The following is a 27,979-nucleotide window of genomic DNA, read 5'->3' as shown; positions in this document are numbered from 1 at the left end:
TCGACACAAAAAGAGCCACCGTTGCTCTGACGACGATTTGTGACTTCCGCTCTCGTAAGCCATCTTATTTTGAAAAGCGCCACCGGGGGCTCTCGGTTTTCATTCGCGTTAGCTCTCAAACGTTGCTGCGAGCGAAGCGAGCGAGCAGGCGAGAGAGGAACGGCATCTAAAAAACCGACTTGGAAAAACTACTTAGCGGTAAGGGGCGAATTTTGCGACTAAATATTCACGTACTCTGTGTTGTCTGTCACACATCCCTCGCGGTGTTTCGCATTATGGCGGCGCATTCGTCTTTTTTCCCGTCTCTCAAAAAGATGAGTCGGGCTCGGTCGAGTGTAAGCGCCCTTATTGCTCGTCAGCCTGCTCTTATTGCTCGAGCCGTGTGACGTTCAGTAACTTGACTCGGACACACGGGCGATTTTTTTTTTATACCATGTGTCCAATGAGTCCCACACGGCCGCTGGGCATTCACGACCGCGTGTTTATTTATTGGACAGCGATTTAATAAATCCCTCAATCGGTATGTGATGTTCTCCTCATTGTGAAAGTTAGACCGTCGGCGCTGTAGTCTCTCTCTCGCTCTCTCTCCCTCTCTCTCTCTCTCTCTCTCTGCGTTAGTGGCCCATCAATGCGGCGGTTAGTCTGTACAAGCGGTGCAATCTTACGCTAGTTTCAGTTCAGACTGTGTGGTTCTCCTCCAGTGATTTTGCGCTTGTGTGTCAGTGTATTTATTATGTGGAAAGCCTTACATAATGACGGTCGCACGACCTCAGCCGATTAGTGTTTGTGTGCAGCTCTCACCTAAATAAACTAATTTGTTTATAAATGCCTTTAGCTTCGGCGTGCTTTCAACAGCTGATGGGTCAGGAAGGCTGCTCTGAAGGTTGTCGTTTTTGTCGTTATTGCAGCCTATTTTTTTTTTGTATTGTTTTTCCTCTTCTGGCCGCTTAACTTCCCCTATTGTGCAACTTGAGTGATCCGCTGGCAGCGCTGCCCCGGTTGACGTGCCGCTATGCAATGGAAACGAGCACCGTGATTGCATTTGCAACTGAATGAAAACTCGTCTCGTTATTTATGCATGCTGTGTGCTGGAAAGGTGGATTATTTTGGTCTGCAGTTGTAGCAGTTAGATATATATATATATATCTATATATATATATATATATATATATATATATATATATATATATATATATATATATATATCTATATATATATATAGATATATATATAGATATATATAGATATATATATATAGATATATATATAGATATATTTTGTTAATTACATTTTATTCGCTACAGCAGCATTTATGGTACAGGTAAAGCAATAAAAAAAGTACAAAAATGCAAATATAAGAATGAAAATGCACAATATATACAATAAAAATACCAGAGTAAAAATATAAAAATGCACGATATATACAATAAAAATAACAGAGTAAAAATAGAAAATAGAAAAATGCACAATATATACAATGAAATAGAATAATATTAAAATTAACTAACTAAACAATAGTGCAAATATTTAACAAAACAAAGAGTGTAACAGAGTTATAGTCGTTAGCAGGCTCCTTGGTCTTCAGAGCAACCGTAACGTGATTATTAATGATGTTTAGGGTATTTGAAGTTATTATTTGGGCTGCCATGGAGTGTAAACCTGTCTCAACTTTATTTCCCAGTCCCTTTTTAAAGGGTCATTTCACCTACATTACAAAAAAAAAGCCCCTATATTTTCTCACTTGGTGCTATTGACCCGTCATCAGACAGATGTTTTTGGTTTTATGGTGTCAAGTCATGAGACGTCGGTCAATGAGATGTCTGCCACCAGTCCAATACAATATGGGGTGAGTTGAACTAATATTTGTGGGGCTCACAACATTGCTGTTAAACAAGATCATCCACGTGCTTCCCTGTAAACAGTTTTCATTGAAACTACTTTCTACCAAAGAAATAGTTCCTACGAAAACTGTCCACAGTGTTGATTATTTAGAAAGAGATGTTGCTGTTTTTACTGCAACTTTTAAATGCTTTGAGCTCAACAAGCAAAATTGCGATCCATTCAGTTTCATACGGTGAAAGCAGAAGTTTCCCCGACACCTGCCACCACGAAACCAAAACTAATTGCATGGCTTGATAGTACTACGGGTAAGAAAACATTGTTTTTTGTACTTTGATTGAAATTAACCATGGTATGAAACCAATGCAAATAATAATTAGAAAAACAAAAAAGTGCTCTTCTGAAAATAGGTTTAGTTAATGTTAGAGGATCAAACAGGAGGACTTACTAATGTTCTGCCACATTGCTTCTTATGTCATACTGGTAATCAGCAGAGGCCATTAAATCATGTTTGGGGGAAATGTTTCAACAGCTAATTTCATTTTATTGAAAGTCGACTTTGATTTTATTTCCAGTAGAAGCCGTCCACTGTGTGTGATTTTGTTTGTTTGCATTTCCCACCCGGGGACCGCCGAGGTTCAGGAAGGCTCATTGGCATTGCATGCTAAGTGCAGATGAGAATATGATTCAGCGAGTGCTTGTAAAGAGGATGTAGTGTGGCTCTCAGTTGCCTGTGTGTGTGTGTGTGTGTGTGCGCTTGTTTGTACGTGTGTGTCTGCGTGGGTGTGTGCACATTTGGCCCTTTATCTTTCAGGTTCAGTCAGTCTCGGGTGGTGCAGAAAGATTCAGACAGACTGCTGCTAGCTGTCGTCCACACGGACCACTTGCTGTATAATGAAACGGGGGAAGTTGCCTTTCTTCCTGTCTGCAAGTACACGCTGAGGCCTTTGCTGCTCTGCGAAAGTTAAATGCTGCAGAAACCTACAGCTTCGGCAGAGCAAATACCGACAGCTCGTCTGTGGAAATTTGAAACGGTAGTTTTAATCGATGTACTTCTCAGAGAGTGTATGCAGACACTATTTCATTTTTTTTTTAAAGAATGACGGATTCAGTTCACACACACAAAGAAAAGCCACAGAAGTGATTGTAGAGGAAAGGCCCCAGGAGGTAGACCTATCCGAAGCACCAAACAGAATCAGTTTAAAATACCGCCATGAACTCATAAATGCTCTTAATAGTATGCAAGCTCAGCATCAGATGTTAGAATACTGCTTCTTAACTTTAGGCCTGTATTTCTACTCCGCTCTTTTTTTTTTCTCTCACTCCTATGTCAGGAGTGTGACCCCCGGGGACAATAAGGCCCTCTGGTGTGTGTGTGTGTGTGTGTGTGTGTGTGTGTCAGAGGGAGGGGGGAGAGAAAGACAGAGGGAGTCTGGGGCAGGGTCGCGGGTGAAAGGTGGCGCTGATCCCGGTGGAGCACGGGGGTCGCGGTGGCAGTCCGGTCGCCGGGAGCGGTGTGTGGGGGGGGGGGTGGGGGGTTCTGATGGCGGCCCTGGTTTTAATAGAGACGTCAGACATGACAAAGACGGGCCTGACAGGCCGGCTGAATGGAGCTGCGGTGACAGAGCGGCTATCCTCGGCTGTCCCATACACCGCTCTCTCCACCTTCGTCACGCCCAGCGCTCCCTTCTGTCTCATTCATGCCATCGCTCTTATTGTATTAACTTATTTCATCCCCGTTTTGCACAATGCCCTCCGTCAGTTCGATGTGTCAAGGCTTGATGCGTGTGTCCACATTCACGTCAAGGCCCTGTTTGAGATCTTCACATCGGAGCAGGAAAAAAAGGTGTACGATTACAAGACAAGCCCAAATGAGTTTCACAAGAAGAGATGGAGTTGGATGAGATTAGCATAGTTTTTAATATATTTCCCTGCGATCACGTAGCCTACCATCTGGTGTGCTGCTTAGGTGTTAGCCTGGGCCGCCCTAATGAAAGGCAAATGTGCGGCATATAATTTGTGATTTTATTCATCACCACCGCTCTCCTGTTTTTTATTGATGAGTCCAGGACCAGATAGAAGCACTTGCATATTGATGTAGTAACTTAACCAGCTCTAAAATCAAGGTCTCCTAGGCCTTGATTTTAGAGCTGGAAAAATCCAAACAAATGTTACTTCATTTCATTTTGGCTTTGAAACGGGTTTTCTTTTAATTACGGCTGTTGAATTTTGTCTTTCATGACCTTGCGTGTGTTGTGGTTGCTAGTATTAATAATATTTTTTGTATCCATAGCTGTTGGCTGACACATTGCATGCCGATAGATGTCATGTGTCTTGTCGTTGTAAATGCAGTAGCCAGATATAGTGCGTCTCGCTCTCTGTTTCCGGCTCTTTTGTGTAACTTTTCGCTGATACAGTTTGGCTTGTGAACTGCTGAGCGGGGCTGTTCCAAGCAAAACGATATATATAACCTGTCTCATTAATCTTATTGACAACACTAGCGAGTTCACTATTTACTGACGTGGAGATCTGCGTGAGTGTGGTAAGTCACAGCGTATCGTGCTGCAGACGACTTGTGCAATTCTATGTTTTCTTCTCTTGGCCGGCAGGAGTTTTGGACCGGTGCTCGTTCATTTACTCGCTGGATAATAATCCTTCTCCTCTGTTCCTCCTCAGAGCTCCTAGTCTCAGCCTTGAGGGGGCACCAGCATGAGTCAGGAGTTGCTGGAGTCTGGTAAGACCTACTCTGTGAACAGCTGCGTGAAATGAGTAAGATAGCATGTTGGAAAGCGGGTTGGAAAAGATAAAAATGTGTGTGTGTGTGTGTGTGTGTGTGTGTGTTTTCCAGACAGAGACTCTGCTCAGGATGCATCTGACTTTAACTGGGATGACTACCTGGAGGAGACTGGAGCCGCGTCCGTACCCCATCACGCCTTCAAACATGTGGGTGCTGACAACGTCCACAGCTTAACACGCATCACAGGATAATCTTGAGCCAGTTATTCATTATCAATTACTAAACATCTGTGCAAAGTTCTGAGGAAACCGCAAGTTAAACACTATGTATTAAATCTGAAAGTGTGACTCAAATTTATGAAACGTGTCAGCTGGTAAAGCCCCTAGAAATGGCTGTCGAAGTCATAAAGCAATCAACAGCATGAACACAGAAGTCACTGTGTTATCACCAGTAGTAACAAAGCTTCTATGAATACAGATTTTAACACGTGATACTCAGCTGTGGGCTGGCAGATAAAATAGAAGCCGTCCCTTCTCTTCTTTAATGTTCTTTGTCCACTTTTGTACATTGTTTTTATGTAACCAGCTGCAGAATACAAATAAATGCTGTCTAACTGAGAGTGTGCCAATACAAGTTAATGACTCCATGTATCTCTGTTCTTCTGTCCTGGTCTCAGGTGGACCAGGACCTGCAGACAGGGCTGACTCCAGGCATGAAGCTGGAGGTGTGTGTGCGCTCGGAGGCCGATCGTCCTTACTGGGTGGCCAACATCATCACCACATGTGGCCAGCTGCTGCTGCTACGCTACGAGGGATACGAGGAAGACCGGCGTGCCGACTTCTGGTGTGACTTAATGACGGCGGACCTCCACCCGCTGGGCTGGAGCCGCCAGCACGGGAAGACAGTGAGGGCCCCCGAGGGTGAGGCCTTGGCTGGTGTTAGTTGTGAGAGATGTGGCATGAAAGTGAAATTAAATTCTCTCACAGTTAGTTCTGATGATAACTTGCAGATGTCAAGTTTATACATCTCTAGTGTAACTTTAGTACTACCACTTTAAGATGTTTTTTAAATTAGTTTTTCTGTGAGTGCTTCAGGGACAGACGAGCAGTTTTTTGTACTGTGTTCACAAAATTCTATTTTATGGTGGAACTATGAAATATGACTTTTTGCTCTGCATAGCGAGGAGTAATGATTGTTTCTGTCTCTCATAAAGTGTTGTCACCGTTGTGTTGTCTCTCTGATGTTCTGGTTTCATGATAAATAGTTTTCTCTGGGAAATGAACACGGCGCTGAAGCAATTTCACTGTTTTTCTTCTGTTCATTTTCAGTTAATACGACCTAATTAGCACTTATGTTAACTTGTTGAAGAAATGTTATGTAGCGAAATAGCAGAGCAACTGAAATACTTTGCCCGTATAGATTGTGATGAAAAAGTCCTATTAGATGTAATGATCTAAAATGTCTTCATCAATTACAGTATTACTTATTTTATAGCTGATGACTAAGAGAGACCAGGCACAGGAGTGTATGTGTATGTGTGATCCTGAGCCCACCGCCTTGTTTAATGAACTAAACGCTGTATGTGTATGATCCACCCAGGTGTGCGTGAGAAGCACCAGGACTGGGAGGCTCTGCTGGAAAAGGCACTGGCCGAGGAGTGCAGCGCTCCTGCCAACCTGCTGGAATTGGTAAGACAGAGGAACACAGCAGCTGTTCTGAGGAACTCCTCACACACCACATGTGGGGCGTTGTTTTTTGTCTTTGTCTCAAGTCTGTCATTGCCAAGAACAATCTCCTTTGTCGGTGCTGATTTAATGAATCGTACGACTTTAAAACCGCATAATGCAGTAAATAAAACTGCCGAGGTTGTCATAATAAATTCAGACTTTCCCCTTTACTGTTTTAATCTCACTTGTAAATGCATCTGACATTAGAAAAACACCAATTGGACTGTTCATACCCTCAGGTGATCAGAACTGTGACTCTGTGTTCTTAAAACTCACACAACTGTTCAACTGTTGTGTTTTGTTTCACTGTTATTTGCTACTTTTATAGCGTAGATTGTTGGTATGTTCGGTATGTTTGCGCCCATTTTGATATGATAAAAGCACGGGGCAAAACCTTCACACTTAATATGTCCTTTTGAATAAAGTTGATCTTGAACTAAATATGATTTTATAGCAATTTTGAAGTCTTGCGTGCGTACCCTGAGTGAAGTCCCAAAGCTACAAATTCACAAGGCCGCGAGCTTTTGTTTACAGCACCAAGGTTGTGCTGCTGAAAGCAAATTTGCTGTAGGAACAGCCTGTGACATTCTTTAGAGCCATTAGTTAGCTTTCAGTGACTGTGCTTCAGTTCTGTCACTTAGGCATGCAGTGCTTTCTCTCCAAATGCAAATTCCTCACCTTGCCTAGGCATGTGTTCATTTGTATTTGTGTACGTGTGTGTGTGCTATCAGCTTCTAATGTACCACCTCTCACCACCCCCCCCCTCCACAGTCCCAGCGTGGTAGAGACCCAGTGGAGCTCCTGTCTGCGGGCTGCTACGTGGAGCTCCAGGACGGTGTCGATCCGGGGCTTGCCTGGGCTGCTGAGGTGGAGGAGAACGTCGGAGGGAGGCTGAAGCTGCGCCTGCTAGGCACCGAGGGCCTGCCAGACACGCCCGCAACCCTCTGGCTCTTTTACCTCCACCCACGCCTCCACCCACCCGGCTGGGCCAAAGAGCACGGCTGCACCCTCAGGCCTCCTTCAGGTCAGTGGCACTGACACGGGTCGGATTTATATTTAGAAACAAAAGGCAGGACACATGAAGAAATCACACACTGGATACATGTCTAATTATAGTATAATATTAATTTGTATAGAATCGCTACATCAGAATCATTGTGTAATTACTACTTATTTTGAGACTTATATCAGCATTTTGAACCAATATTCAAAGTGTGATGGTGTCAGTACACCTTGAAATTGATTTTCCATGCAGGATTAAATAGATTATTGTTTTCAGGGCCATGATGCTCTTCAAGTGAATAAAGTTTGTTAATATGCAAGATGTGAGAGGCCCCGGAGGCTATATCTCTCTCCTGACACAGCTGATCTAACTTCTGGTTCCACTACAGCTCAGCTTTTGTTGATATTTAATGCCAGTTAATGTAGTGAGCAGTAGTGGTGCATTTAACGGATTTGGAACATTTTATAGTGTTAGAAGTAATCATAGCCTTTTGCATTACTTGTATTTTATTGTTTCATAAAAGAATAGAGGAGAGATAATGTATTTCTTATATGTAATTAAGGGTAACAACCGAAGGTCAGCCTTATTTATTTTGCTCATCATCTTGTTTATAAGGCCGTCTGGGACCTCTTGCCGGGTGATAAGAAGTAAATGTGTTTTTTGGTTGCACATTTTGTGGAAAGACACTGTTTCTTGTTTGCTTGTTTTATTAATTATGAGCGACCTAATTTGAGGTCCGGAACAAGCAACGCACACAGGTTCAGGTATTTACATAACAAAAAGTGTGCAGTATAAAATTCAATCAGATGTATGTTTTACCATTCTCCTTAAATATCTCTCTGATTTGGGTGTACTTGTTTGTTTCAGACCTGTTGGCCCTGCGGACCGAGGCAGAGTGGGAGGAGGTGAGACAGAGGATCAGTGACCTGCCTCAGGATGAAGCTCTGACTGCAGAGTTCAGTAAGGTACTGCCAGCCATGCTCTCATTCCTTCCCACTGGCCCAAACACGATTTGATAAGTGTGCTTCAAGCAAAGAGTCCTGACGTTCTCCACTAAACTGGATGCTGAAGCTAAGACCTGAGCTTTTGAAAATGACGTGTGTGTTGTTTGTCTCAGGATCAGCCGGCCATCGCTGCTCATTGTTTCAAAGAAGGAATGAAACTGGAGGCTGTTGACCCCGCGGCTCCTATTTCCATCAGACCTGCCACTGTCACCAAGGTAACAGACTTTCCTATCAAATCTGTCTCTCCAATGCTGCAGTGTTTATCTCTTTCTTTGCTGCTTAGTTGTTTATGCTTCCTGACTTCATTCCCACACTGTCTTTACTCGCTAAAAGGCAAATGACCCCCCCCCCCCCCCAGAGTCTTGAAAGACCACAACCATGGCTGAAACTACATCTTTTTGAACGTTGCTATTTAATCGTACAGCCTAGTGGATCTCCTGAGCTTGACACGGTGTTTAGTGTGACTCGGTGAAACGAAACAGGTGTTTAAAAACTTGACAGCTGTCAAGAAAGTGTCCTAAAATGACCTCCTCTCCACTTCAGGTGTTCGATGAGCAGAACTTCCTTGTGAAGATGGACGACCTGTGTGGTATTGAGGAGTCAGAGGGTGCCGGGAGGTCCTTTCTGTGTCACAGAGACAGTCCAGGGATCTTCCCTGCTCAGTGGAGCCTAAAAAATGGACTAACGCTCAGCCCTCCACCAGGTCTGCTTTGACAAATGTTGTCCCTTTTTATAACCAATGACTTAATCGGTTATCAGTGATATCAGAACGTAAGGAATGGCAGCGATTAGATCCCTCATGCTTTCTTTCCCTCTCTCTCTCCCTGTCGTTATTTGTTTCCATTATCTGCTTCTCTCTCTCTCTCTCTCTCTCTCTCTCTCTCTCTCTCTCTCTCTCTCCATTCTTTCTTTATTTTATCCTGTGCAGGATACCAGGGTGCGGACTTTGACTGGGCAGATTACCTGAAACAGTGCGAAGCCGAGGCAGCTCCTCAACATTGCTTCCCAACTGTAAGTCAACCTCCGTTTTTAAGCCTTCTACACAGAGTTCACACTGGTCAGGCTTCAGTGTAGAGGGCTGTCTCATGTCTGAGACTCGTGTACAAACCTTCCACCAGATGCTGATTTGTAACACTTGTTGTTCAGTGAAAGGGTTAATGTGAGATGAGCTAAAACTGGCTCCCAGTGGAGTCCTCTCCATTTGTCATTGCCAAAATGACAATTAAATGTGAAATTGTAGGCTGCTGTTATTATACTGCTGTTGCATGAAAGCTGCATGACATCTGTGCTATGAATGAATAAAATGTTTATCACTATTAACAAGCTGTCAGCGCTAAAGCCTCCTTCTTATTACGTGGGTTGTATTATCCAAGCAGTAACTCAGGCTACTGTAGGAAACTACTGTAGTATTTGAATTGAAACAAAATACAATATTTACAGGTTCAGTTTGTATGTGGTTTTTAAAATGAGAGACTGAAATTGACCACATTCCTCTGAAAGCATTACACCATAGCAGCCTATAAAGTACGACACCTACTGTATCTCATGCCCATCCTGTTTGGAGACAGAGGTTTATCATTGCTCAGATCAATGCTATAATACTCTGAAGCAGACAAGTGAGCATGTTGTCAGGGCTGTTTGCAGCAATTGAAACAATTAAACTGTATCCAGTCAGAATATGGCTTTAACCCATTTGATAGACGGCATAATGGCCTCGCATAACCCTCTCACATCCAGTATTTTCCCTCTCTGTTTACCTGCCAGGAGCAGTGTGAGCACAGCTTCAAAGAGGCCATGAAACTGGAGGCTATCAACCTGCTGTCACCTGAGAACATTCACGTGGCCACTGTCACCAGGGTCAAAGGGCAGTACCTCTGGCTCAGCCTGGAAGGTGAAAAGCAAGACTTAAAGAATGTGTTTATTTTAGGTGGATGGAAGTAGAAAATGTGCATGTGTCATTTCTGTGCAGTCCCACAGCACAGGTTAATGCTTTACATTTCCTGGCTCCCTAGTTGAGTAGCTACATTTAAATTTTAAACGCTAGAATTTGCGAGACATAGGTGATAGTATTCCACACGAGTACATACACTAGATGACTTCTTCTGAGATTATGCATTAACTAGTGTTGCACACTTCAGACAACATCAACATTTTCTGCTATTTCAAGCACTTTAAAGTCTTTACAGATGCAGTATGGAGGATAGGGTGACCATATTTTCAAACCCCTAAACGTGGCCCCTTAAGTGTACCGCATGTTCATGCTTGTGCAGATGTACGCGCTTATGCGTGCACCATAGCCGTGCTATTGGATATTGCTATCTGGCCGTCTTAATATGATCGTTTGTATCGGCATTCCAGGTTAACGCCAGGTTAAGGATGTAGTCTGAGTTATCTTAACTGCTGCTCTTGTCTAATAGCTGTGTGTGTGTATGTTTGTACAGGACTGAAGCAGCCCATGCCAGAACTGATAGTTCATGTGGACTCCCTCGACATCTTCCCCGTCAGCTGGTGTGAGACAAACGGCTATCCACTCATCTACCCAATTAAACCCTCAGGTATACAACATGAGTCATCATCGTGGACTCTAATGATCTTCACACATCTGCCTTTACGAGACTGTTACTAATGCTGTAACAAACACAATACAGTTTGTTTTGTTATCCTGACTAATTGGCATAATGTAATAGTGTGACTGGGAACACATTAGACTGTCCTTGTTTTTCCAGTTGAAAAAGAGAGGAAGATTGCTGTGGTGCAGCCTGAGAAACAGTGAGTATAAGAGGAAGGGTGGGGGTGTTGACCGGTTTATTGATTTGAATGGTTCGTGTCCTGTTGCCTTTCCACACCTGACTCGAATTTTCATCACTTTACAGCCGAATTCCACCGAAGTCATCGTCATCTGACACTGTCAAGCAGCAGATGTCCAACCAGTCAGAGACAGGTGCGTGCTACGTCGCAGGTCCCATTGAAGGATTCCAAACTGCGACGTGTCCCGTCTACTGACTCTCCGTGTAGTCTGTGGTTGTTCCAGAATCTGTATCTCATTTTGTGTCCACCAGCAGGGCAGGGCAACAGGAAATACTGCTGCCCCAAGATCTACTTCAACCACCGCTGTTTCTCTGGGCCTTACCTTAACAAGGGACGCATTGCAGAGCTTCCTCAGTTCATTGGTCCTGGAAACTGTGTCCTCGTGCTCAAAGAGGTGAGTGTGGCTAGTCCAGCTGCTGACTGTATGAATACGTCACGAAGTTTGGTACAGCCGTTCATGGTTCCCAGAGGATGCATTAATTGCTTAATCAGTTGTGATTTTAAAACACAGACAACCTCGGACCTGCAGATAACCTGTAACTGTTGTAATTTGTCTACATGTCCTGTATCCAGGTTTTGTCTCAGCTGATAAACTCTGCATACAAGCCCAGCCGAGTGCTGAGGGAGCTGCAGCTGGACCAGGAGAGCCGCTGGCAAGGCCACGGAGAAACGCTCAAAGCCAAGTGAGGCGAAGCACCGTTTAATCCGTAGCTCAAAATACTCCACTCTGTAAAGAACCTGCAGGAATAATTGTAGTGTTTACAGCTGGCCTTTTAGAGGACATGTGCTGCTGGATTAAACATGTACTTGAATTCACAAGTGGAAATAAATATCTGCACAGCAGAACCCAGCACAAGACACTTCATTAAAGCAGTGATTTAGCCGACGACAGCATCTGAGTTACTTTTAAGAGAGACTTTGCAACCTTTTTAGATCAAACATGAACATAATTGGAGGTTTAGTGAGTGGGACGAGTCCAATACGTTTTTCTTTTTATACCTTTTTAAGCTAATATTCTGTGGAAATCCGAAAGAGTTTTCACTAATTATTTACGGTTCAACCTTGCTTTTTCATATCAGGTACAAGGGAAAGAGTTACCGGGCCACTGTGGAAATCGTCCGCACTGTAGACCGCGTGGCGGACTTCTGCAGGAAAACCTGCATCAAGCTAGAGTGCTGCCCCAACCTGTTTGGACCTCGCATGGTTCTGGAGCACTGCTCGGAGAACTGCTCTGTCCTCACCAAGACCAAATACAGTAGGTGATTTACAGAACTAGAGGCTGCTGATTGTCGAGACTTCAAAGGATTAATTAGATGATCTGGGGTGGCAGACAATGAACCTATCCTCTAATTGCCATGATTGTAATAGCTTTGAAATCTCTATACATGCTTGTCAGCTGTGACCTTAGTTCGCAACATTATTCAAACGTCTTCAAATTCAACACACAGCTCATTAATTTCTCTTTTTTCAGAAACCTTATGAATAGAAATGATCAACGAGTGCACCCTTAATGAATAGAGAAAGTCTGCCGAGTAGGCAGGGAATGTATGATTTGCTGAAAATATGTGTTAGAATTCGCCTCTTTTGTCTTCTGCTGAACTATTTTTCGACGGCACAAAGCCACAGATTTGTTGATATTTTTACTCGATGCTACACTGCGGTGTTGGGGTTAAGAAAGTGACGCAATTTGCCAGCAACAGACACTTACTTATGTTTTCATTTCTCTCCAGACAGCGCATACCCTCCACAGACATGCTTTTACATCCTATATAACGTCAGTTTGATCGATTTAATATCCATCTATCTAAATGACGTATTAGAATCTTACAGACATGTGAAATGCGTCATTTCACAATAAGCCTTTTGTCTTGTCGCAAGCATATTACTATGGAAAAAAGAAGAGTAAACGCGTCGGCCGTCCACCCGGGGGCCACTCCAACCTGGAGGGTGGAGTGAAGCGAAGAGGGAGGAGGAGGAAGAGGAGGAAGCAGCTCTTTGTACACAAGAAGAGACGCTCCTCAGCCTCAGTGGACAACACGCCTGCTGGGTCTCCACAGGTAACACACACTCGCACACTCATATTTCCTTCATTAAAAGCATTATATTAAAGGAAGCATAAGTTGTATCACTGTTAAACCAACACTGTAAACTTTGATTCTTCCTCACACTTCACTTGAATCTGTCCTAAAAGACTTGTTGTCCTTGTGTTTGGCTCACAGGGCAGCGGAGAGGAAGAAGATCTGGATGAAGATGACTCCCTGAGTGACTCTGGCTCTGAGCTGCAGGACGATCTCCAGGAGGATTCTGAACAATCGTTTGGGAAGTCTCAGCCCACCACGCCGTCCCCCTCCCCTCCAGCGACACCCAGGCCCACACGCCGAAGACGGAAACCCCGCTCGCCCTCATTCTCTGATGATGAGAACCGACCTCCTTCACCAAAGGTAACGAAAGTCACCAAGACTTTTGAAATGACTAGGTATCAATAAATGTGGAAATATTTTCAAAATGTTCATATTCCGGTATTTTTACATCAAAGTTTACTTTCCAAACAATGTGTCTTTAGTGAAAACTCTTAATGTGTATCACTGGGGGTAAAATAAATATTCCCTAAAGTACAAAATTAAAGATGTTATACACAATGCCCCTCCCATTAAATACAGCTGCCTTTCTTCTGCCCAACTAAGCCGTTTCAAAAACATTTTAAATGATGTTTTCACCGTGACCAGAACCGGCTAATGAGGAAATCAGCGAAACTGAAACAGCCAGTGTTTCTTTTATGAAATGTTCAGGTTTGATACCCTTCTCATCAGCATGAGCTGTGAGCCTCTCCACCTCAGCTGGGAGATCTCTGTCTGACTCACCCTGTGTGTGCGTTTGCAGACCTCAAAGATCGAGCCTCCTCAGAAGTTGTGTTTGGACACCAGCCCCCTGGAGTGGAGCGTCACTGATGTGGTTCGCTTCATCAGGACCACCGACTGTGCACCACTTGCGCGGATTTTCTTGGATCAGGTAAGAAATACTCAGAGACTTAATGGCCGCTCAGGATGAGAGCTCACTCCATGCGACTGCAATAAGGGCATAACACACTTGTATTGTATCCATGGTCACAAATACAAAATACCACTTCACCAGCCAAAACTAATTCAAGAAACTGCATCTGATATGAATTAATGTTTTCATAGGAGATTGACGGACAGGCACTGCTGCTGCTGAACCTGCCAACAGTGCAGGAGTGTATGGACCTGAAGCTGGGACCAGCCATCAAGCTGTGCCACCACATTGAGAGGGTCAAGCTGGCTTTTTATCAGCAGTTTGCAACGTAGCGGACGGGGAATGAACACGGACGTGACTACATACTGTTCTGTGTATTAATTCCGTGGAAAACTATTTTCCAATTCCTACTTTTCCAACACTGGACATCCTTAAGAATCCTGAAATATACCACATTGTGTCGTTAAAAACACGGCCGTGAGGTGAACGAAGCAACATCTTGTGATCATTGAAAACAGAACAAAGAAGAAGAGCTACAAAAGGTCAAAAAGTCATTAGGAAAGACACAGGGGTGGACTGAAAGACAGAAGAGACACTTTGATATCATAAATAAGTGTAAAAGCCTTTATTGACTTCAGCACGTTTTACAAAAAAGAAAAAAACCACAAAATGCAAGCCGTTTTTAGCTCTGTCCTAATGAAGGCTTCTTAACTTATTGTGTCTTCAGAGTGTCTCCGATTCTCCTCTTTTATTTATGCGGATGAATGAGTGCCAATGCTACAACCTGCTACAACTTTCTCTGTCAACATTGCGGCCATTTGTGATTTCCAGCCTGCCCTGCTGTCCCTGAAAGTGGATACCACTGAATCACAGCTTTTACTTGTCATACTAAGGCCTAAAATATTTGGTGTCTGCTTGTCAACACTTGCTAAATCTCTGCTGGAGTCAGAAATGAGGTGGTCTTGCCTCGTAATCTGGTGTTTTTCACACTGAAGTCTAATTTCGTGGAGAATATGCTTAACATTTCTGGTGTGGATGAGGCTAAACGCAGTGTATGACAGCCTACTTTTATAGAAACACTTAAAAACAAACGTTGTTTTTTACAGAATCAAGCTCCGAGCTGTATCTTGGAGCTTTGGCTTTGTGCTTTCTAGTTTTAAAAAGAGACTTGTTTTTATCCTTTTATCTATTCTATAGATAGTTTGGCGCATTAATTAAGCAATCACGAAAATAACTGTTTGCACACTGAAAGAACTACAAGTTGCCTCGAATACAGTTTTCAAGTTTCTTGAAAGCCAGAGGTAATATTCTACTAGATATACATCTGGTAGTTTTGGAAAAACAGTCGTAGTGTCCCATTGCCAGGAAAGGAATTTGATTTTAGTGTGAACACCAGGCATGTATACTGTACTAACATCATTTGCAAATGTTATCCAACTGAATTAAGGTACACTCTGGTCAACAACGGATATAAAGGGGGCCTTCAGCTCAAGAGATCAAATTGCTTTATTGTTCTAGCTTCTACAGTATGTAAGAGCAGTTTACATTGTAAGGACTCTAATGCAAGCACAAGCAAAACCATGTACTGGTAGTATGCAAATATGACAGTGCATGTTTGTATATAGTGTATATAGTCAAATATCTTTTAGTGCAACAGGGTGATTAGAAAGAAAAAAAAAACTATGGAGCAATTAACTTTCTGCATAAGCAATGTGTAAATCCCTTAAATATAGGCTACAGTATATTTGCACAGAATACGCCTGAACTTTCTCATATGGGGTGTATTGTTAAAACTAATCAGGCAACAGTTGATTATTTGAACCATTTCATTTTTAAGAATTACCTTAATGATACATGTGCAGTTTTAAAGAAAGACAATATTCTCAAACTGCTTCTGTAAATCAGTTTTTTCCTCTTACCAGTTGTGTGATTTACTGTGACGTGCTTCATTTTTTTGTGAGAAAAAACAACTTTGTAGTGTCTTTGTTTACTAACTTGCTTGTGGAACAACTTTTTATTCATATTTGAAAATGATAATGGCTATTTAAAAAAAAAGACTGCAATTAAAACTGTGAACAATGAATTGTAGCAGACTCCTTGTGTTTATTGGCAAACAAACATTTGCAGAACATATGTAGGAAGTATAATACACACACTAAAACAAGATTTAAGGACCGTTATGTTACACACAAATGTATATATACAGCTATTAACAGACTGAGGCATCATGGGGAAATGTGGGGACATTTTCCAATAGGGTTTTACTTTTTTGTTCAGCAGTGTCATACATTTTCCAGCATGCATTTCGTAGTGACGTGGGCCACGTGACCCGACGTCTGCCAACATGAGTGTGCACTGTTGGGCAGGGGAGCAGCTGGATGTACGCAAACCGTGACCTGCAATTATTCCTTTTTAAAGTATATTAAGACGAGCTATATTTTTCGAGCGTTAGAGTCACAATAAAAACCGCTGCAACCGTAGTTTGTAGCGCCAGAGACTGAATATGTGTGCTAGCCTTGCGTTAGCTTAATGCAGCTGAGTATTTAGCTTGGAGCTAGCTAGGTGAGCAATGATAGCATCAGCCGATGGAGCTCCTTTTTTTCCCCACACTGGAACTGCAAAAATGTCCCTTCTGGTTGGCCTGCATTGTGCAGCACATTTTAAATAAGTGACAGCATTGGTTTTGTCTGTTTAAGTAGCTGCATGACACGTGTATGTGCCGTGTCTGACACTAACGGTAGCCATCATAGTCCAGGTCACTGCTGCACGGACCTTCTAAATTAGCAACTGATTCGTTAATGTTGCAGTGTGTGGACGAGTAGGCTTAACAGTTACTGCAACTTCTAGTAACCTTTTGTGGCTTTACTTTAATCACAACACCCGCTATGACTGAAGCAGGAGGATGAGTGTGCGCCTGGAAGGCAGAGGATGCCACCATCTTTCACCGAGGACTGTCCAGCTTAACATATCGATTAGCTGACCAACAGTCGCTGGAGAGGACACAAGCACACAAGGAGTCCGTGAAAAAGCTACTGCTCTCGGCTTTTAATCAGCTAGTTCTCGTCCTCCAGCTCTTCTGTCCCATGGCTGGAGTCAACATGCTGTCCCAGCTCGGAGAGGTGGCGCTGGCACGTCCAGGACCAGTGTCCATTGCCAACACGTCGGTGTCCGCCACTCCGACGCCCGGTACCGACAACCGGGGGTGCGAGAACGGCGCCTTGATGGACTCGTTCGGGATTTTTCTGCAAGGACTTCTGGCTGTGGTGGCTTTCAGCACCCTGATGTGTGAGTATGACAACCACATACCTGACACATACTGACGTGACCGGGCAATTATCCAATAGCATCACTCAGTTAATCAAACTCTGTCATTGATATCAGCTGTGAGGCTCGTGCCCGAGTCTGTTACAGGAGAACAACAACAATAACACGATAGACAGAGATACAGCAGGCTCAGTGCACGAGACTTCTTCTGTTGAAGTTATTGGCTGTGGGTTTAATAAAAGCTGCTTACTCTCTACACACCTCCCTGCACATGTTTGAACGTCCCTGCTACATATGTGCGTCCCTCAGGTTAAATTGAGAGAGGTTCACACGAGATTAGGAGTTGTGTTTTGCAGATGGCAGTCACAGTTTGTTCAAAAAAGTAATGAAGTCAGGGGAGAAATGTCAGTTTCTTACCTTGATGCTCACTCAAACTGTGATATGCGCCTGCAATAACAATTCATTTGTGTAATACTGATTTGCAGACAAAAAACTGTCCCATAGTAGATATAAGAGAAACTTTTTACGAAGTAAGATACATTACCAGCTGCTTCACAGTAAAGAAAACATCATTATCCTCTCTCTTTACTGGGAGTGTTATGGAAGAATTGGTAAGTCTGCATTTCAAGAACATACTGCATTGCACACACAGAAAAATCACACTCTGGCTTAAGCCTAGGTTAAATTCGGTCAGCACTGACAGCTGTGTGACCTAACGAGAGCACCTTCAGTTGTGTGTGTCCCAGCAGCTTCACAGGTATGAGGAATGTTCAGCATTTTAGACTTTCTTTTTTTCTCTCTGAGCAGAAGGGAGGAGGCCTCTGCCTCCATTCACATCACACCCAGCTGAACACAGGGTGTGTTTAGTCTGAAGTCATACTTGAGCTCAAAGCAGAAACTGAGGTCACAGTGTAGCTCGCCTGCATGAAAACACAAAAAGCCTTGAGTAAATGGTTGGGGCGACACCACAGTATTTAGTGAGAGGGGAGGTTGTTCTCTTTGTGAAGTAAGGGGCTTGTGTAGAAGGTAATAGTCCAGCTGAGGTATCACAGCGTTGACCGACGATGTTCTAATGATGATGTGTCTGATGTTAGAAAATGTTCTCTCATTATGCAGCTTTGTGTAGGAGATAAAAGGAGATGGTAGTGTCATGAAAAACAAGCCGCAATTGTGTTACACTGTGAGCCTTCTCGCTTTAAAGCCTTGTTATTCCTTTACACACAGGGATTAATTACAGTGAGGTCTTCTAAGAAGCCCATCATTTAGGCACCACATTCATACATTTAGTAAATTGTAGAGTTTGTTATCTTTGTTACACAAACAGCCCAATCTTTGTCATTTTATTCCTTCTATGTTTCTTAACTTGGTGAGGTTGTGAGGTAACACCGAAGTATTTAGAGTCTGATCCACTTCTCCCTTTTGGCCATCTTTAAAAATGAAACATGTCTCTGTTTCCTGTAAACTTAGCAGTGAACTGAAAATACGGGGATCAGATTAATCATTTCACAGCTGCTGCACAGCGTAGTAGGTCATGTGTTGCGGGTTCTGGTCTCGGGCCGTTAGTTCTGCTTCCTACTGTGACCAACAACATATCGCCATTAGCCTGTTTTTGTGCAGTCTGTCTCACAAATAGATGCTATGCAGTTTCACGTAGGGTCGATGAGAGACTGTTGATGTTGTGTGATGGTTAAACTGCACAGAGGGGAACGTCAGCCCTCATTTCCAAAGCATAAATATGTCAGTTGAAGGTACGATTTTCAATGGAACCAAACAAACAGCCTCCTATAAAACCAACGAAATGCTCATTGGACCCATAACAGCTCGCCTGAGGGTTGTAACTCGGTTAAATACAAACAAAAGATATCCTGTTTGATTGATTCTGTGTTCCTCTGTGTTCATGAGTGATCTGTGTTAAAATCCCACCATCTCTTTTCTCCACAGTGAAACGCTTCAGGGAGCCAAAACATGAGCGGAGACCCTGGAGGATCTGGTAAGGCTGAGCCGACTTAACATCATTTCTCTGCTAAGGCATCAAATGAATCCTGTGGAGCATATGAACCGTCCTGTCTGTCTCTCTCTCTGCAGGTTCCTGGACACATCAAAACAGGCCATTGGGATGCTGTTTATCCACTTTGCTAACGTCTACCTGTCAGACCTCACAGAGGAGGATCCTTGCTCTCTGTGAGTCAATCCTGTCTTTGAAAGTTCTAGACATCGTGAATCATCAGGTTGTCCGGTAGGAAAGCTCTGACTGCCGATTTAAAATGACATTCACTCCTCTGTCTCTCCCAGATACCTCATTAACTTCCTGTTGGATGCTTCTCTGGGCATGTTGCTGATCTATGCTGGGGTGAGAGCCGTCAGTGCGATTGTAGAGTGGAGGCAGTGGGACTCTCTGCGTTTCGGTGAATATGGTGAGGACCAATGTGTGAGAGTTGTAAAGTGGCAGCTTGCTGCCCTCAGTAATGCAGTGCTGCGATGTCATTTCTTACAGTGCCTCTTTTGTCCCTGAAACACTTTGTGTATCACAGAAGCAGAAAACTTGTAAACAATCTGTGCTGCATAAACTGTACACATACCTAAGCAGATTTTTTGGACAGAAATCGTTCTCTCTTTTCCTCTGTGTGTGTGTGTGTGTGTGTGTGTGTGTGTGCACGCGCAGGAGAGCCAGTGCAGTGCACAGCGTGGTTGGGCCAGTGTATCCTCTACATCCTCATCATGGTGTTTGAGAAAGTCCTTATCATGCTGGTCCTCCTCATCCCCCAGTGGAAGAAGGTCAGAAAAATAAAGGAGTTAAACCCATTTGAAAACAAGAGTCTCCAGAAATGTCATGATGATCATGAAGTGTTCTCTCTCAGTTATTATTAGCCTGATTTTGACCCCATCAGAGGGATTTGTCAAGGAAAAATACCCTTTATTTACACTATAATAAAGACTATACAGCAGCAGCTCTCACTCCCCATGTTGCTCTGTCAGCTCCCGTCACTGTCGCTGTTTGCTCCATTTGAAAATACTTGGCGGGTTTTGCATTAACTTGCTGAAGATGCAGAGTATTGTGATCAACAAAGAGTGAGAACTAAAACACTTGATGAATTTGGAAAAACTCATTACACATTTGAATTGACACTTCTGTTTAGGTTTCACACATTAAGCTGGTTTCATGTGTGCATGTACTGTGTGTACACACCTTTTCTTGAAGTCAAAGATAAGTGCTTTTACATTGGGGATGATTGTTTAGCCTTTTCAGGGCATTCTCTCTGTAATCCCTGGTGTAAATGTGCCATCGTTCCTGCTATTTCAATGTGAATGTAGTAGGAGCGTAAGTGGCCCGTTTGTCTTCGCACATGAATGGCGAGGTGATCAAGTGGTCCGGAAAGCTACGGTTCAACACAAAAGTCTCCAGATAACCCTCTTCAATCTTATCAACAAAGGTGTTTAATGCTTAACCCCTCCCCCCAAAAAAATATGCAAAAGCAGATTACTGTATCATTTGCATCCATATTTATGTGCTGTAATTTTCCAGCTGCCTTTCTTAGCGCTAATGTGTTTCTTTGTGTGTTTTCCTCCACCTGTAGACCAGTGTGGAACATGAGTGTGTATCGCTACACCTGTCTATGTAGTTCTGTGTAGTTCTTAGATATTACACAGTGTGATATCCACAGTTCTGAACGTAACATTACAATTGAGAAAGACATTGCGTGTTCCCTGACCGGGAATCAAACCCAGGCCGCGGCGGTGAGAGCGCCGAATCCGAACCACTACTAGACCACCAGGGACATCTGTTGAAGCTTCACAACATGCCCTACTAGTGGTCTGTAGAAACAGCACCAATGACTATAAATGTGATACCACAGTAGTTATTTTAAACTTGAGAATAAGTCCTATTTAGCTCCATCTACCATGCACATGCAGAAATGTTTGCATTTTGGTAGCCTGCCAGGCATTCAGCTTTTCTTTTGTAAAGGTCGAAGGACATCATTACAATTAAACATTTTAATCTTTTATTGATGCATATACAGATGATGATGATGATGTTCCAAGTTGTGTTGTGTGCTCCAGTCGACCCTCCTTCTACTTTATTATTGCTCCTACTGAGCTCTGAACTTTTAGTCTGAGGCCTGGAGTGCTGTCTGTGTTTCTGTGTATATGCTTATGTCTGTGCTTGTGTGTGTGTTGTATATGTTTGTGTTTTTGTCGCAGCTGACTCTCCTCAACCCCATAGAGAATCCTGACCTGGAACTGGCCATCGTCATGCTCATCGTTCCGTTCTTCATCAACGTAAGTCTGCTGTTACCATGTGTTGATCCGGTTACACCAATACTGCACGTGTCTAGAGTTTGTTCGTTTACCCTGGCCACTCTATTGTGTGTGTGTGTGTGTGTGTAAATGTAAAAACATTGTCTGAGTTTCAGTGTATAATATAAGAAAAATCCCCTCTTTTAATATCATTCACAGTATTTTCTGTGTTTTCTTTTAGGCCCTCATGTTCTGGGTGGTAGATAATTTCCTAATGAAGAAGCACAGGACAAAAGCAAAGCTGGAGGAGAGAGAGGAGGACTCACGGGGGAACAGCAAGGTGCGCTACAGACGAGCTCTGTCCCATGACGACTCCGAGTCAGAGGTAAGTCTCACTAGTAATGCAGACACCTTAGTGACAAGAAAGGAACTTGCTTGGTACTAGTTCTGCACTCGCTCAGTCTGAAGAGGAACGTGTTCTCGAGCTGTTTCGGTGGCCTAGATCATGGTTCACTACCAACCATCCGTACGCCCACCAACACATGAAGTCATGACACCAGTCTGGCACGAGCTTATTTCCATTTCAACGTTTACCCTCGATGTCTCACACAAATCTGGGCTGTGGTTGAAAAGTGTTTTTTTACTTAGGACGGTTCCTAACTGAGTGAAATGACCCGAAAGTATTTTAACGATGAGAGCTAGTCGAATTTTCTAAATGCTAAGGAAAGATGCTTCATTGCTTCCTTTCTTATCTCCTTAGCTTAGGGAACACTGGAGCATCCTTTACGAAAAGGAAAGGAGATAATACCACCCCCCCCCCCCCCCCCACACAAACAATTCCTTGCGGCAGCAACCTTTTGAAGTGACGCACCCTTCAGCCGTCCATGAAAACAAATTCTACGCTTTGTTTGCACTGATTTAGAAATTATTTTCATAAAGTTCTATTATAATGGGACTTATGTTGGTGAATGTGAGTCACAGTGACTCATAACCAACAGCCATTTTGTTTAATTTGATTCATGTGTATTTATTTTGAACATGTAACAAATCATAATGACATCATCAATATTATCATATTTAGTGGAGTCGGCTTCCCTGAGCACCGCAGTTGTCTCTTCCTGAAACCTTATGAATCCTCCTTCATATCTTTCCTCCACCTCAGGACTTTTCGACCGTAGGGTTCTTCAAAGGCCGCATGTATGAATGATGAACTACAACACTGTTTCTGATCACGCATTCTTGATAATATGATGTTCCCTGACCGGGAATGGAATCCAGGCCGCGGCAGTGAGAGCGATGAATCCTCACCACTAGACCTCCAGGGACGTCTGTGTATGTTCTCATTAATAATAATAACTTTATTTAAGGGATGCGCTGTGTAATCTCTGGCCTTTGATGGAGTCGAACAGTGGTCGGAGTATCACATACGGCCTCTAGTGGTGTTCCTGTGGAACTTTGTGATATCTGGTACTGAGACGTTTTCACAACAACATAAATAGATATTAGAGATGAATTATGACCTCTTTACACTAGCTCTAAGCAGCTTATAATACATTATTAAAACTACTAATTACAAGATTTGTTTTAATTCATAAAAATACAATCTTTTATTACATCATCATTTAAATAGTGTTTTTTCATGAGGAAAAAACCCCAATATAGGTGACTTAACAAAGTCAAAGGATATATTTAGAATTTTTGATGGTTTACGGACTTCAGAGTTGTTGAAATGATTATTGGGACGCTATAATCAAACAACAATCTGGATCATCAATGATTGGTAGTTAGTATCGGTGGCAAAAAAAAAAAGTTATATTTGCTCCCTTTTTATCTTTTGTGCTGATCCGAACCGTGAGTTTTATGATCCGTTGCACCACAAGTTGTCACTCAGAACTTCTATCACAGAGAAGTCCAGCACGGTGGAAGGACACTCACACTGATCAAATTATACCGATGATTTCATACAAATAGATTTCAACCACTAATTCATCATAGTCACAAGCTCCGGCCACTGTTGCTCATAGCAAGTTGTGGCACTCTGTCTTTTGTGTTATCATTGTAATTGAGCTCACAAGAAGACAAGGAAGAGGAGGATGAACAGAAAAAGAAAGGAAGAGGGAATAAGGATGATGATAACTTAAGTGACCTAAGAGATGATGATGATGATGATTTTGTCTATTTGTGAGACCAGAAGGCTCTTAAAGAGCAGGCAGCTGATTTAGTGCAGTAGCTGTGAAACCCTTGAAAGATTTGTTCCCAGGCCGGGAATCGAACCGGTGGCCACGGCGGTGAGAGAGCTGAATCATAGGCACCTTATCACCAGGGAGCTGTGGGGGCCTTTGTTACACCATGACCACCAACTGAATCTGTCATATCTAATATTAATTTGAACAGATGAGTCCCTTTATGTGAGACTTAAGTAGGACACTCTGTTATGACCAGTTTAACAATACAGATATAAAAAGAACCCGTCACTTCCTTCTTGTTGGAGTTAACAGCAGCTCGTAATGAATCGTCTCCTCATTTGTTACGAGTGATGTTGATTTATAACCCAAACATGCGTCACTTCTCTGTTTAACTGCTGTTGAACGGGCTGTTGCACACGGTGGTATTGTTCCTTCTATGGTCCTATAATGAGGCCGAGATAAGTACAGGTCAGACAGAAGTCAAGAGGAAGTAATCACGTGTGCGTGCAGGTTTGGGTTTTCTGATATTTGTGAAAGTTATTCGTTGTGCAAAATGATTTAAACAACATGGTGTTGTTTCTGTTATGAATACTAGTTGAATTTCTGGTCAGTGGGTACATTTTTTCAGATCGTGAAAGGAAATGTAAAGCTGCTTTACGGGGCTTTTTAACATGTCAATAGTCAAAGCGGTGCAAACAAAAGCCAGCTTCATGGTCTAGTTTACTAGTCGCTTGTGTTGTGCAGCTAACCCTGGGGAGCATGCTTTCAGCAGAGCGCTGAGCGGTGGGGGATGGGCGAGCTCTGCCGAAACAGTTGTTTTTCTGTTCAGCAGCAGAGTGTGATCAGAGGCCGGGCTAGTGGCGCAATGGATAACGCGTCTGACTACGGATCAGAAGATTCTAGGTTCGACTCCTGGCTAGCTCGAATTTTTTGCTCTTATGTGCATATTAGGCTGAAATGTTTCACTAGCTAATGTCATAAGGGACAGAAAATTACTGTTATTAATAGATGACTAAATGTATGCCAAATGTCATGTTCTATTTTTACATTCAGGGCTTCTATTGAGGTTTTTTGAATGAAGCTTTGAAAGTCTGTTATTATGTGGCGAGCCTCTCCTGTGTGTGTGTGTGTGCGCGCGATGGCAGGCGTTAATGCTGTTTTGAGAGGCTGAATGCCAACAAATATGTATTGAGGCAGGATATTGCGTGAGATTAAAACCTGTTTTGAACTTTTGCAATGATTACATTTGTCTTTTTTTCAATGCATTCATATGTTTTGGACTGAGGACTGAGACAGCACTCACTGTACTCTGGGTGTGTTTTTTAATATTCAATATACAGAACAAGCTTATAGGTTATGCATATAACAGGGCATGTAGAGAAAAGATGAACAGAGACACGTCACTTTTCATGTCAACCCACACAAAGCAGTATGTATGGAAACCTCTGCCACCCGGGTATGAATGTGTGTGTGAATGGGTGAATGTAAAGTGCTTTGAGTGATCGCTAAAACTAGGAAAGCTCTATATATATATCTATATATCTATGCATATACAGTATGTGCATCCATTTACCAGCCCCGTAGGTTTGGTTCTCCTAAAAAAGAAAAACATTAAACAATCACAATAATACTCATCCAATGCCAGCTCACAGTGTTTCACTGCTATGAATTTCTGGAGACCCTCGACTTAATGGAGGTGAAAAACTAAATAATTTTATTAATCACAGCAAAGTCCCGTAGTTTTACGTCACATCCTCAGTGCAAGTGGAGAAAATCAGGCGATGTTGTGTCTTTCAGAAGCTCCTCTGTGCCGCTTCTCCTTCCCCCATTATAATCCAGTGTCTGAGGATTAAGGATGTACCTGTGATTCGTGTTACAACATTCAGCCATTTAAAGCTGAATATTTTTACCAACCAACCACAATTTTGCAAAGATTAGGCCTTTTTTTTGGTGGTCTATTTTTGTGAAATGCAGTCTGCCTTTCTAGTGGTACCATGAGCCTGTCTGCCTACTATGTGTCTGTTTCTCTCTTATGTTTTGCAGATCCTTTTCTCAGCAGACGATGAGATGGACGAGTCCGATGAAGACGATGTCCGACGGCTCACCGGCCTGAAGACGGTGAAGAAGAAGAAGAAGAAGCTTCGCATGGGGATCCCCGTTTGACCCGTGTTCCTCGCTGAACTGCTACGATCACATTTCCTCCGGTAGCTGTCGTCCTCTCGCACAAACGTTCCCCGCACCTCCACAGATCCAGTGTCAGCGTTGGGAGTTGACCCAATCTTTTCACACATAGGATGACAGAAGAACTGAAGTCCTTTTATTGTTGACTCCTGGAGGACTTCTGCATAAACTAGAGTCTAGCGTGGGAATTTATTTAACACGCTGGGAGATATTGTTTTTGGTTAACCAGGTTACATCGGATCACTCCTTGGCTGAGTGTTTTAAAAGAATGGGGAAGAGAATCCCACCATGAACAAACATAACATTGTTAAATCCTTCATGTATGCATAATAGGAAAAACCTTAACACTGGTCTAATACTGTTTGGACTCTTGGTGGCAGTGTGTACCGGGGGGGCGATGGTCCAGGATCAGTGACGAATCTAAATGGCCACAACAGAACCAAACAGCATGCAAACAAAAGTGTTCAATGGGTTTGTTACATGTGATAGTCTAACGTGTCCTCTGAAATGATTGTATTCCTGATGTAGATTCCATTTAAACTTTGTCCTTTGTTTTGCCATATAGATGTACCACCATGACCTGTGATGCCTGTATGAGTGTGTGTGTGTGTGTGTGTGTGAGAGAGAGAGAGAGGGTGTTTACAGACACGCCTCTAATTTAGATAGGCATCACGTCAGAGTGCTTGAATCACTGTATTGATGCAACTCCGAACACTTTCCAGTTACACACTGAACTACATATCTTGTGTTGTACTGTTGCTCGTGTCAAAGGGAGCACATTAACGCCTGCAGCAACCTTCCGTTTGTATCTCCTGACCTTTCAACTGTCAAACCTGCAGGACTACAAGTACCACAATGCAACATCCGTCTAATATCAGCTCCGCATGTGTCGTCTCGTCTGTAGACTCAAGACTGCCGTCTCCGTTTGTTGGTGACCGTTTTACTGATGTGCTCTGATCGTGTGTTCTTTGTCTCTGAATGTCTTTTGTCTCATAAGTTGTCGGGTTGTTTTTTTTAATAGTGTGTTTTATTTTTGGGCCAAAAAGGTGACTATGCTTCTTCCAAAAGTGTTCTTTATTCCTGAACTCCAACAGGGAGAGTAGATATGCACAAGTTCCAATTCATCACAGCTTTCACCTTTCCTTTTGTGTTTGTGTGATTTTATTTTTGTTACAATAATGTGCCTGAGTGAAATTACCAGCAGGTGTTTTTTTCTTGGTTTGATATATATTTTTGGGACTGTTTTATCCAGAGCTCCAGATGTGCAGGCATTGAAGCAGCATTCAGCTGGCTCTGATGTTAAGAATGTGACATGCAAAGACCTTGAAACTGTTAAGTTACTGTGGACCAGACAGTCGGGGGGGAAAGGGTGTGGGTGTGTGTGAGCGTGTGTGCGTGCGTGTGTGTGTGTGTGAGCGAGCCCATGCCAGTGTATAGTATACCTGCATGTACTGGCATGTGCTGGATGCATGTGTTCACGTGGGCGTGTCTGCTGGTCCTCTTTAAAGTAAACGCAGAGTGACATGCACTGTGACTGTGGTAAGTTCGGTGATGGCGATGATTTCATTTTGATGTTTTTGGCATGTTGGCAGGGAATAAATGACATTTTAAAAAGAGCAAAAGTGTAGCATCTTGCAGCTGTTATGGTCACTCTCTGCTCAGCCAGGACAAAGAGGGCTTTAAGTATTTAGCAAAGTGAAACTAACTAGATGATAGTTATAATGGCAAGTGACGGAGGTAAGTTGTCATTCTAAATGCTTTTTCCAATAAAGAATGTGATACACTATCATGGAAGCTGATTCATTTCTACTACAGCTTGTATGAGAGTTAGAGATTCTTCCCCGTGTCAGTACACAAGAAACGTAGCACCATCCTATTAATGTGTGCATTGCTGTTCTTCACCACTTGAGGCAGCGCTTTGACACACACCACAGATTTGGTTAGAAGTGCAGTCGCCACTGGAGCCATCCGACCTTCAGTCATGAATGATTCTATGTCCAAAA

At 42.9% G+C, this 27,979-nt stretch overlaps 2 protein-coding genes and 1 non-coding gene across 6 annotated transcripts; all 3 read left to right on the top strand.

Annotated features, from left to right (window-relative positions):
- The first annotated feature begins 72 nt into the window (after positions 1 to 72).
- Positions 73 to 16,192, top strand: sfmbt1 (Scm like with four mbt domains 1). Of its 3 annotated transcripts, none has more exons than XM_076096365.1 (21): positions 73 to 198; positions 4,516 to 4,573; positions 4,688 to 4,782; positions 5,253 to 5,496; positions 6,176 to 6,264; positions 7,075 to 7,327; positions 8,174 to 8,271; positions 8,424 to 8,525; positions 8,854 to 9,013; positions 9,239 to 9,321; positions 10,075 to 10,201; positions 10,752 to 10,865; positions 11,037 to 11,079; positions 11,184 to 11,251; positions 11,370 to 11,512; positions 11,692 to 11,801; positions 12,198 to 12,373; positions 13,000 to 13,175; positions 13,338 to 13,559; positions 13,999 to 14,127; positions 14,301 to 16,192. In XM_076096365.1, the coding sequence occupies exons 2-21, from the start codon at positions 4,549 to 4,551 to the stop codon at positions 14,439 to 14,441; spliced, it is 2,598 nt and encodes an 865-aa protein (XP_075952480.1). In that variant the 5' UTR covers positions 73 to 198; positions 4,516 to 4,548; the 3' UTR covers positions 14,442 to 16,192. The 3 variants fall into 3 exon arrangements, with proteins under 3 accessions (XP_075952480.1, XP_075952478.1, XP_075952477.1); XM_076096363.1 differs by having other exon boundaries at positions 74 to 198; positions 11,373 to 11,512; positions 12,997 to 13,175; XM_076096362.1 differs by having other exon boundaries at positions 74 to 198; positions 12,997 to 13,175.
- Positions 16,193 to 16,437: 245 nt separating this feature from the next.
- Positions 16,438 to 27,762, top strand: stimate (STIM activating enhance). 2 transcript variants are annotated; one of them, XM_076096360.1, is made up of 8 exons: positions 16,438 to 17,394; positions 19,315 to 19,363; positions 19,459 to 19,554; positions 19,666 to 19,787; positions 20,036 to 20,148; positions 21,574 to 21,651; positions 21,851 to 21,994; positions 22,772 to 25,028. In XM_076096360.1, the coding sequence occupies exons 1-8, from the start codon at positions 17,193 to 17,195 to the stop codon at positions 22,814 to 22,816; spliced, it is 849 nt and encodes a 282-aa protein (XP_075952475.1). In that variant the 5' UTR covers positions 16,438 to 17,192; the 3' UTR covers positions 22,817 to 25,028. The 2 variants fall into 2 exon arrangements, with proteins under 2 accessions (XP_075952475.1, XP_075952474.1); XM_076096359.1 differs by lacking the exon at positions 22,772 to 25,028 and adding an exon at positions 25,839 to 27,762 and having other exon boundaries at positions 16,443 to 17,394.
- Positions 24,647 to 24,719, top strand: trnar-acg (transfer RNA arginine (anticodon ACG)). Its single transcript has one exon. It is a non-coding gene; the product is annotated as a tRNA-Arg (tRNA).
- Positions 27,763 to 27,979: the final 217 nt, after the last annotated feature.

Source organism: Anarhichas minor, unplaced genomic scaffold (assembly GCF_050575085.1).
Source record: "Anarhichas minor isolate MPS153535 unplaced genomic scaffold, ASM5057508v1 ptg000021l, whole genome shotgun sequence".
In the NCBI taxonomy this organism is placed as follows: Eukaryota; Metazoa; Chordata; class Actinopteri; order Perciformes; family Anarhichadidae; genus Anarhichas; species Anarhichas minor.
Note: the sequence above shows the minus strand (reverse complement) of the source record. Positions and strands in the feature narration are given on the sequence as shown.

What these genes read in the sequence shown, in the direction of transcription:
- sfmbt1 (XM_076096362.1), top strand. Translation starts at nt 4,549, where the DNA reads ATGAGTCAGGAGTTGCTGGAGTCTG. An exon ending in GTGTCCTCGTGCTCAAAGAG is followed by an intron (nt 11,513 to 11,691) that starts GTGAGTGTGGCT and finishes TCCTGTATCCAG; the next exon opens with GTTTTGTCTCAGCTGATAAA. An exon ending in CGCCTGCTGGGTCTCCACAG is followed by an intron (nt 13,176 to 13,337) that starts GTAACACACACT and finishes TTTGGCTCACAG; the next exon opens with GGCAGCGGAGAGGAAGAAGA.
- stimate (XM_076096359.1), top strand. Translation starts at nt 17,193, where the DNA reads ATGGCTGGAGTCAACATGCTGTCCCAGCTCGGAGAGGTGGCGCTGGCA. An exon ending in GAGGAGGATCCTTGCTCTCT is followed by an intron (nt 19,555 to 19,665) that starts GTGAGTCAATCC and finishes TGTCTCTCCCAG; the next exon opens with ATACCTCATTAACTTCCTGT. An exon ending in ATGACGACTCCGAGTCAGAG is followed by an intron (nt 21,995 to 25,838) that starts GTAAGTCTCACT and finishes TATGTTTTGCAG; the next exon opens with ATCCTTTTCTCAGCAGACGA.